General features: G+C 37.9%; 1 protein-coding gene across 11 annotated transcripts in view; it reads left to right on the top strand.

The window, feature by feature from the left end:
* Positions 1–8,506, top strand: part of LOC149577320 (E3 UFM1-protein ligase-like protein) — a 280,489-nt gene extending 271,983 nt beyond the window's left edge. For 4 of the 11 annotated variants that reach the window (XM_089823441.1, XM_089823453.1, XM_089823450.1 and 1 more), the window contains one exon: positions 6,679–7,140. Coding sequence is in view for 3 of the 11 variants with exons in the window: in XM_089823453.1 (XP_089679579.1) it covers positions 6,679–6,720 (42 nt within the window). In the remaining 8 variants the exon portion in view is untranslated. Of the gene's footprint in view, positions 1–6,678; positions 7,141–7,380; positions 7,401–7,861 lie in introns of those variants that run through there. The other 7 variants (XM_089823448.1, XM_089823451.1, XM_089823446.1 and 4 more) reach the window with 5 other exon arrangements.
* Positions 8,507–10,405: the final 1,899 nt, after the last annotated feature.

Below are 10,405 nucleotides of genomic sequence, written 5' to 3' on the forward strand. Positions count from 1 at the left end.
TGATGAGACCTGCTATGACAAGGTTTGCAACGGTCTTTTTGACGTTGCAAAGCACTCTTGACCACATATTGGCTTTGAGGCAAATGTTTGTGTGTGCTGATTGGGTTGCTTCACTTTACTCAAAGAAGCCCGAAGGAGAGGCTGTGGCACAGATAGTCTTTGATGATAGCTTTTTTGCAAAGGCTAAGGAGATTGTGTAGGTAACTTCAAAACTCAAAACATTATATTTTTAGTTTATTCAAGTTTCATTATCAATTCATAACTTACTATGTTATTAACTAATTTGTATTTTCCAAATTTCAAATGTAGATGTCTCTGCCCCTGGTTCTAGTCTTGCGCATAGGTGATGGGCAGCAATCCCCAATGGGAGGTCTTTATGAGGCCATGGATAGGGCGAAAGAGGCTCTTAGAAGTTACTATCATGGGGACAGTCTCAGATTTGACCCCATTTGGGAAATAATTGATAGGAGGTGGAACAATATGCTCCACCAACCTATTCATTTCCTCAATCCCAAATTCAGGTACTATGAATCATGATAATTGATTGTCCTTGAAGTTGGGATTTTACTAAGACTTTATTTTACTTTACTTTTTAAGGTTGTGTAGTAAGACTTGATATCATTTTCTATTTGTTTTAGGGCTGTGATTCCTACTCAGATCCTAATGGAGAGGTCATGGAAGGTCTCTCTAAATGCATTGAGAGAATGTTATCAAGTGAAGAGGAGAGAGACCTTATTGTGACCGAACAACAAATCTATGTGGAATCGAGGGGTCCTTTGTTCTCTTCTATGCTAGCAAAGAGAGCAAGATTTACTCAAGCACCAAGTAAAGCGTCAAACTTTAAAACTTTTGCTAATTGATAACTTGTGCTTTTGATTATTTTTCTTATTGCTTTATAACTTTTTTTATTTTGTTTTGCAGATGGTTGGTGGGCAAGTTGGGGTGGCAATACCCCCAATGTAAGGAAATTTGCTCTCAGAGTCCTATCCCAACCTTGTAGCTCATCCCATTGTGAGCGCAATTGGAGCTTATTTGAGTCCATCCACACAAAGAAAAGAAACATAATGACTCAAAAATAGCTTAATGACCTTGTTTATATGCACTATAATCTTAAGTTGCGCATAAAAAAGGCACAGCTCTTAGAACTACCTGGTCCACTTGATCTAGATGAGATAGATCCTTATTCTGATTGGACAGCACAGGAGCCAGGTCCATTGTTTGCACCAAATGAGATCGCTGATTTGGAGAGGCAAGCCATGGAGGGGGAGGCTGACGCTGATTTTCAGTTCACTATGGATGACATTGAGGATGAGGACGAGGATGATTCAGGCGAGGATCAGGCATTACCATTAGGAGGAGATGCATCCTCTTCTAGGATGCCAAGCCAGTCAGTAGGGACGTCAAGCGAGGGGGCACAGCCACAGAGTTCACAGTCACGCAGCTCACGCCCTTCTTCTAGGACTAGACCCCCTCGCTTTCCTGCTAGTGCAAGTGGAAAGAGGAAGATGTGATTGAGTCATTGACATTGTATTGATGTATTTAGACTTTTAGTATTTACTTCTAGTTTGACAGATTGAAACTATTTACTATTTTGCTTCTTACCATGAGCATTCTGCATGAGAATGCAATTTTGTACGCACTATGCATTTATATATATCTAAACTCTGTTTGTTTCTTTTGTATTGTTTTTAATTAACTTATTAGATGCATCTTCTCATTAAATTTTGCAAAATAAATGTATTTTAATTAAATTTCAGCGGTTTTTTATGTTCCTGAGTTTTTTTTTTAAATCGCTAAGTTTTTCTCGATTAAACTTTTGGGGGGCTTGGCGAGTTTTTGCCTTTGGCGATTTTTCGAACTATGGTTTGAACATTGGGGACTAGACTTTGTGGGTCCACTGAAGGCAAGTAGGGCCCGGCGTTGTTGATATAGTGGTGGCTACGGAGTATTTAACAAAGTGGGTAGAGGCTCGGACACTACCCAACAATTTTGCAATTAGTATGGCTAAGTTCTTGTATGAATAAATCATCACACGGTATGGCATACCTATTCAATCGGCAAGTGATAAAGGGGGTTACTTTGTCAATCACGTGATCAAATTATTGACAATGGAATTCAAGATCTTTCATTTGTTGTCAAGTCCCTACTACCCACGAGCCAATGGCCAGGTGGAAGCCACAAATAAAATTCTGGTGGCCATCCTATACAAATCATGTTGCATCGAATAAGTAGACTGGAAGAAAAATTTGCCTTAAATGCTATGGGCCTATCATACCACATTCAAAGTTACAGCGGGATAGACACCGTTCTAGTTGATGTTTGGCCAAGAAGTTGTGGTACCAACCAAATTTATGGTCCCAAGTCTGTGAATTACAATTAACAATAGACTCAAAGATATGGAGAGTTTACGAGAACGCCTATATCAATTGAACAAATTGGATGAATGTAGATTAATAGTGCAATGGGCGATAGAGGTGGCGCAGACCCATCGAAAGGTATGGCACAACAAACATTTGAAAGGAACAAGGTTTCAGCTAGGCCAACTCGTGCTTTGGTACAACGGCTGCAACGAGATAAAACCAGAGAAATTCAAGGTTAATTGGCTTGGACCGTATAAAGTGAGAGAAGTCGACGACAATGGATCCATAAAACTATGGACTCTCAATGGGTGAGAAATCCCTGACGCCATCAACAGGTCTCAGCTAAAATTTTATTGTGAATGACAACAAGGCGAAATGGGCGGTAATACCAAGCGAGAATTCAATGTATCGACTTTAAAATAAAAAAAAATTTAAATTGGGAGAATGGTTCCACAGACACGATGTCACGCGGACATGTCCTGCAGGCCCCTATCGGGGAAAAGTAATTGCATCATGAGCTCCTGTGGGGAAATAAAGGCTGACAACGGTAAAAGCAAAATCAACCAATCTAATCGAACCTGACGAGGAAGAGCAGGTCCACGAGAAAGGAAATAAGGGTGTCCATAGAGAAGGGTCTTAAGGCTGCAACCATTGTTACTCCAAAAGAGAAAAGCTAGGAGAAATGGTACTGAGATGCTCAAATTCATTCTACTGTGATGATATGTACTGTTTGGCATATGAAGACGATTTATACAACTCACCATGACTATGCAATCTAGGAGATACAAATAGTGAATCCTGGTAACAAGCATTTTTTTTGGTTAAAGCTCCATCCTCACTCCAACTCCACAGAATACAACACAATCACAGTTTGTAATGACAAATCAAAAGCACCTGTAGTTTGTGTTATGATTAAACAGTTGCTTTACGCAATCATACAACTAATTAAACAAAGCTTCGTGGATAATTCTCAAAGGCCAGGCTCCATTTGTGACCCATATTTTTTTTTAAAGAAAGGAGCCACGTTCAGTGTAAGAGGAAACATATTTCAAAGCATAGAGTCCGCAGGAAACATAAGAATATCTGTAGGGAAATAAAGTGCAACAAAGGCATTCAGAGTGGGAACCATTGCTATCGGAGAAGCACTGTTGCACAAGATAAAAGAGAGAGCAAACCCTAACCATTTCTTTTGGTTACATTAAAAGACAAAACAAGAGATTGTTACTATGGAGTTTGTAGGGAAAAGAAAATAGTGGAAAATTTAGTTGAAGGAAAATATGGAAAAGAATGCTAGAGTGTTAGCTTTTGGAGTCCTAGTTGTAGGGTCGACAACTTCTAGCAACAAGAAACAAAAAGTGAAGGCTGACCTGTCACACCTCACAATTCAGTTTGAAGGGTTGAATGGTAGTGAGTGTCGGAGATGGTGGCAAGAGACTGCAAATACAGATTTAATCAAACAAATTTTAATACGGGTGCAAGTACATTGGGGAATACAACTTCCAATGTTCTCCATTCGGCTATTTGAGTTGATCCTAAGAATTATGATAAAAATGTACAACAAGAACAGCAAAACAAGTACATTTTTGTACAAAAAGCATTGTATGATAGTCTCTTTCAAACCATGAGATTTCAGTAGGGTTTTTGGCATTCCTAGCCAAGGAGGTCGCAAAGTGGTGACCAAGAATCAAAAGTTGCTGCAAGAATGCAAGGAATATTGGGTAAATTTGGTGGGCCGCAATCTTACACCAAAGGAAATGGAGTCGATGGTGAAAGGTGCCAAGAGTTGAAGACTAGGGAGAGATTTCATTCGAGAGGGCCATTGGAGATGTATTATGGATGTAATTAAAAGCAGGTTGACGAGGGCAAGTAGGGCCTTAGATATCACCCTGCCTCAAATTACATTCATGAACGGCATCATGAATAGTGTCGTGTATGATTGGGCTATGGTCCCCACGACAGGATGGAGGAGTTTATGACATTATAGCATTGGACATTTTTATGCCCCATCATGCCATCGGCTTGGTTTTCGAAGAAACCCTTCATCAAGTTCTAGTAAACGACTTTGAAGTTCCACCAAGGGGGAAATTGGCGCCAAGAGAACCTCCAATATTCTACTGGAGGCATTTAGATACAGGTGGAACTATGGTCGGTCAGAAGAAGATATTGCAAGGGTTGGAAGCATACGAGGACACAGACAGTGGAAGGGAGGAAACCACAGAGAGCAGTGGAGCCGATTTCGAGGAAGAGAGTACCTAGGCAGAAGTTGGGAGCGACGCAGCAGTCGAAGGGTCCACATTTTTCACCCCTCCCCATTTGCCAACTTCAACGCACTTGACAACCACTACCCCACTTATTCCTCCATTTGGCTAGAAGCATGCGCCAATTATCATGACTCCACTAACAGCCTCGACAAATGTTATGACTTCACAGTATCTTTCACCAGATCCAGCTGCACCAGCAGCGCCAGTAGCAGAGATAGTAAAGATGCACGCGCCAAAGCCTGAACCTCAGGTTTGACTAGATGTGATTGGCTTTGACATTTTGGTCACCATATCTTCATCTTTGTTAGCCGAGGCCCAACCAGCACAGCTAGTCGAGAGCATTGAGACGACATAGGCAACACAACCCATGAAGGTTGAAGTGATGGATAGAGCCAATTTATTTTTGAGACAGGAGTTCCAACTCATTCCTGTGGACGCGGCTACCGCAGGAGAGGCAGAGATGGATACCAATAGGGAATGAAATATCGACAATGTGGGAAAAGAGGATTATGGGTCAGATGAGGATAGATGCAAGGCATACATCAGAGCTATGGAGGTTGTGATGGAGAGAGGACGCATCGTTTCATATCAGGCTTTGACTTATAGGAAGGAGTTACATCTGATCCAAGCCTATATTTGTGGAGTCTATCCTAAGCATTTTCGTTCCTGCTTTGAGGCTAGTGGATGGCCAGCAGTAGAAACACCGAAGATGTTGGCTAATTGGGTTGCAGAACCTGAGTTAGGACCATGCAACACTCCTACGGAGAAGTTGGCACACGAGATAGTGGGGGCATATAAAAGTGTCTATTCTGCTCATAGGTGTGCAGAGGTGGATAGGGCAGCAGAGAGGATTGCAGTTGAGAGGTCTATGCCAGTTGAGGAGGAAACTAGAGAGAAGTTAGTTGTTGAATTGGTTAGCCAACAAATAGCATGGGCAGCTGAGCGCGTAGCACTCTTGCGAGATAAGGAGAAGGTTGAACAAAGATTACAAGTGGCCGAACAAGAATTGCAGATAGCTAAAGCCCAGGCCATGGATGCAACCCTTCTCCTGAAGGAGGCAGTGGAGGTTAACACACGGACGCAGAAGGACTTACACATCTGCACTGATCACGTTTATGAGTTGCATTGATAGCAGAACACTTCAGGGATGCAACCTCCTCCTTAGTCTATCTTATTTCTATGTTTGTATGTTGTCTCCTAAGTTTGTTAAGTTTTTTGAGTCAGGAGGAGACGATTTCTTTTTTGGGGGGGATGATGTTGTCTAGCAAAACGGGTAGTTAGACAGTTACTAGTGCGGACATGATTGTGTCATTTCATTGGCACCATTTCGGACATTATAAATGTTGTAAACACTTATGCATTTTGGCATCATTATCATTGTATGAAATATCATTGTTGTGTACGGAAAGCATTTGATAAATGAATAGTATTTTGCATTAATTATATGTTTCCTTTCCTGTTCACCTACGGGCTGAGCAGAGACATATCTCTATACAGCAAATTATAAGTTAATCATCATTAGACAATATATTAATTATAATATAAATAACCAAATCTATATAAGGTTTGTCTAATTTATGATTTGACCAATAACCATAGAAGAAGTGTCTCTAGGTTAATTCAATCCGACTGAAGCTGCAACATTAACAGGCTCAAAATGCATAGTGTGGTTGTGGATATATGCCATGGGTTGCAGCTGTGCATGTAATAACTTGCCAACCCTATTGGTCTAGAAAATTCTTCAATTTTCCTCCAAGCTCTTGGGTGTGCTTGTTGGATCCTCATGCAGCTATTTAAAAAATTGTAAATGGTTAAAGATAGTAGTTGAAATCTCTAGCTGAAAATTGTGGGTTCCACCACTGTAGCTTGAGGAGACCATGGAAGACCTTTTGTATGTTTAACCATATTTACACATTATCCTTTCTTTATATGTTGAGTTAGTACATTGAGTCTGGAAAATCATCATTGTCTCCATTTCATTATATCATCTTGTTGATTCATTTTAAGCAAAAGTCTATAGTTCAGACATTTCTTCATTTCTTTCTGTTTTTGTGTAGTTGACAACTTACAAGCTGTTAGAAGGGCCATCCCTTCTTTAACAAATCAGAACTATATTCAGCCACCCATATGCCAAACTATGGGTTTATAGGCGGCACAGCAGATAGGGATGTTCTTGTGTATTATCATTATGAGCAATACGATAAGGTTGACGCTTTTCCTGGAATATGTGCCTAGCAGTAGAATGTGCTTATAGGCAGTTGTATTACAATAGAAATAAAGGTGTGTTCTCCTTTACTGCAAAAAGTATGCAATGACACAAGCCAATGAAAACTTTGTACCAATGTTGCATCAACATGGATATGGATATAGATAAGGAGACGGTACAGGAGACAGATATGGCCATTTTTAAAGACCCCCCCAATATGGATACAACTGGACATGGCATTTATAAAAAACTCATGCACATATATTCAACATAATTTTCTTAGTTATTAGAGGAAATTTTAATTACTTTAAAAGCAATCTAGGCACATAATTCCTGCATAATTGTAAGTTGATTAAACAGTTTACAATAAGCTAAAAATAGTAGAGTTGTGTTTGAAGATAACCAAAGAAAATGAGTTGTTGAAATAGAAAAACATATAATTTGACTTCCTCATTTGGGGAAGTTTTGTTAATAACAAAAAAAAAAATCATGGTTGAAGTTTTTTTAAATTTATAAAATTTATGTCAAAGTTTTAAAATATTAAATCATGCAGTATCCAGCATGGGAGGAAAATCAAGATTTGTTTGGGCACGTGTGTGTACGGTATCCAATATGTATCTGTGCTGTATCGGATTTCAATATGGGTATATACATGCCCACAGACGAGTAGAGTTATTTCTGTCTACTTTGCTGTTTACAGATACAAAGGGGGAAGAATTTTTGGATAAACATGACAGTGGGAAATTTGTTGGGTATGCAGATGCAAAAGTGATTTACAACATTAACACATATAAAATGTTTTCTAATCAAATAGTAATGTCTTCCTATTTGATCATTAACTTCAATTATTATTTGTTATTTCTCTATATGTAACTATGCTGAGTAGTAACTGTTCATAAATGCATATTAAACATCCTTGTAAAGTTTCCTAAAGGCACATACTTTTGTAGATGCTGCTCCCATGTCCAGTGTTTGTCAGATTGAGCATAGGAAGCAAATGTATGGTTCTTATTTTTGTATGTTTTTTGGTTCAGTCAGATGCATGACCATGTCACCCTTGGAATAGTGCATCGTGCATGGAATACTCATCACTCTTTCAAATACAATGTTACAGCCTGATTGCTACAATAGGAGCCCATCAAGTTGTAAAATTAGCATAATGATTGTGTGGCATGAATTTGTTTTAGTCATTGACTTAAAAATCTTTATCATGATTTAAGTTCAATTCAATTTTGTTTTGTGCACATGTTATCTTGCATGATTGAGACCATTCAAGTTAGCAGGCAGACATTGAATATGATTTATATTGTACTGCATTCAAGCTTCAGAACAATTCAGATTTGAGGAGACAAAATCAGTATGGTTCTTGGGAGTCCTGATTATTGGCAACTCTCAACATAGAGAGTGATTAAAAGCGATCTTTTAGAATATCACAGTAGGAACATTTTTCAATGGACTCTATCTAGGAAGGACAGCAGAATTGTAAATCAAACCGAGTGCAAATGATCAACCAGGCATTGGTAGTGGAAGTTCTCCAACGCTTATTTAGACATGATAAATGCTATCTACACATGCTTTTATTTTTATTTCAATAAATCCACAACATTCTTATTATTGTTTCAGTTTACAGAAAAAGTACTATAGAAAGAGGGCAATGAATTTTCTCCGAAGGTAAGAAAGATATGGATTTTGTGTGTCCTTTTAAGTGCATGCTAAATCCAAACTTGTATCATAGCTACAGAATCACATAATCATTTAAGTAGATTTAAAAACTTTAGGTTTAATATCAGATTCTGTTGGCATGTGCGGATGATATATTAGTACACATATTTAATCTATCTGTTATTTCTAATGTAATAGATAACTTTTTGAAATTGGCTGTGGTGCATATGCACATATACATGTTTGGTTGTTAATGATGTCTTTCCCTGAGAAGTATAAGAAGATAAAATAAAATGTATCTGTAACTGATGGTAGCTAAAGTGTTAGAATTTGCAATAAATTGTTTTGAAAATCATAAAGACAGCATTGTTTCATTGGCTTCTCCTCATGGTGTATGGTGTTTCATCAGAGAATATTACATAATGAGTGGATCAAACAGAATATCTTCAAATCAGTGGGTCACAGTCTTCTCTTCAAAATTTTAGTCTCAAATGCTACTAGAACATCTGAAATTTATTTGAAAGGTATCTGTATATGACATTGCTAAAGCAAAAAGACAATCTATAAAAAAGACTTTCAAGCAATGATAATAATGCCAACAAAAACAAGGAATGTGTTAGACTGGCTGGCGAGTGAGGAATGATAAGAGAATTTGTGGTTTCAGGTCCAGGGTTTACATTAAGGAGACTTGATTGATATGTATCATAGATTTGTTCCACTCTAGGAAGGTTGGCCAATGTAATAATATAATATATATATTGGTGTGTATAGTTTTTTCTTTGGGTATTTCCTCTAATTCATTATTTATGACTTGTCTTTGAGTTTCTTCCAAAGGGAATTTATTTTTTGTGTTCACCACAATATAATCTCTCAACTTTCTATTTTGTGATACAATATTTTTCATTATGCTTATTGTAATTTAATAATAAAGTAAACCTTAATAACAATAATGTTAATTTTATTATATATAATCTACTTACATTACCCCAACCCCCCCCCCCCTTCTCTCTCTCTCTCACACACACACACACACTCATTGTGTTTGGCGTCATGATTGAGGCAAACATAATAAAAGGTGTAATGGCCCTATAGGAGACTCGAGAGGACTGCTCTTAACCACCAAAGTGGATTTAAAAAAAAAAAAAAAAAATAGTTAAATGATGTCCATGGTTATAAATTCATCTCTTCAACAATATTTTGTGTCATGTGGAACGAAGTAATAGGACTTAACAATTGCAAGAGATTATTGAACAATGCTTAATTTAAAAATAAGATAATGAACTCCTACATGCTCATGGATCTCCTAATGTCATTAGCTAAGTTACAACTCTATATTTTGACCAACCATGAAAGTGAAACAAGAAACTCTAAGGCAATTACAAGAGCATCATTTGATTACATTCAAAAACCATAATTAATCATTTGGATAGAGTACATTCCTCCATATTACATTTATCCTATAATGCATACCCAAATACAATCTCTTCTTAACCATAGTAAAGTACAATAGAATTCTTCAAAGGGAATTGTAGAAGTTGCATCCATACCCTTCCAAAGTTCAAGCATTTGTATCAAGGAACACAGGCAAGAACCACACAAATAACAAGGGCTAAGAAAAAAAGCAATATTAAGTAAAATGCAGCTATTATAGTTACTTTCTAAGATATCAGGATTGAGCTCTAGAGCATACAGGAGAAGAGTTTCATCACATAGTTATCCCCTTGCGTTACCTAGGTCTAGCCTCTCATGGTGCTAACCCCCAAGGAGGAACTTAGGGAACCAATCCATCCCCTCCCATTGATAAGGATGCTTGATCATGCATGCCACAATAGGTATCATCTCTCACTCCCATACTATGTCTAAACTAGAATGAGATGCTTGGGCAAGGCATATTTTTATCTTAATTGTGTTTTACT

The sequence above is a fragment of the Cupressus sempervirens genome, chromosome 1, assembly GCF_028749045.1.
Source record: "Cupressus sempervirens isolate cs-2001-9-10 chromosome 1, ASM2874904v1, whole genome shotgun sequence".
NCBI lineage: Eukaryota > Viridiplantae > Streptophyta > Pinopsida > Cupressales > Cupressaceae > Cupressus > Cupressus sempervirens.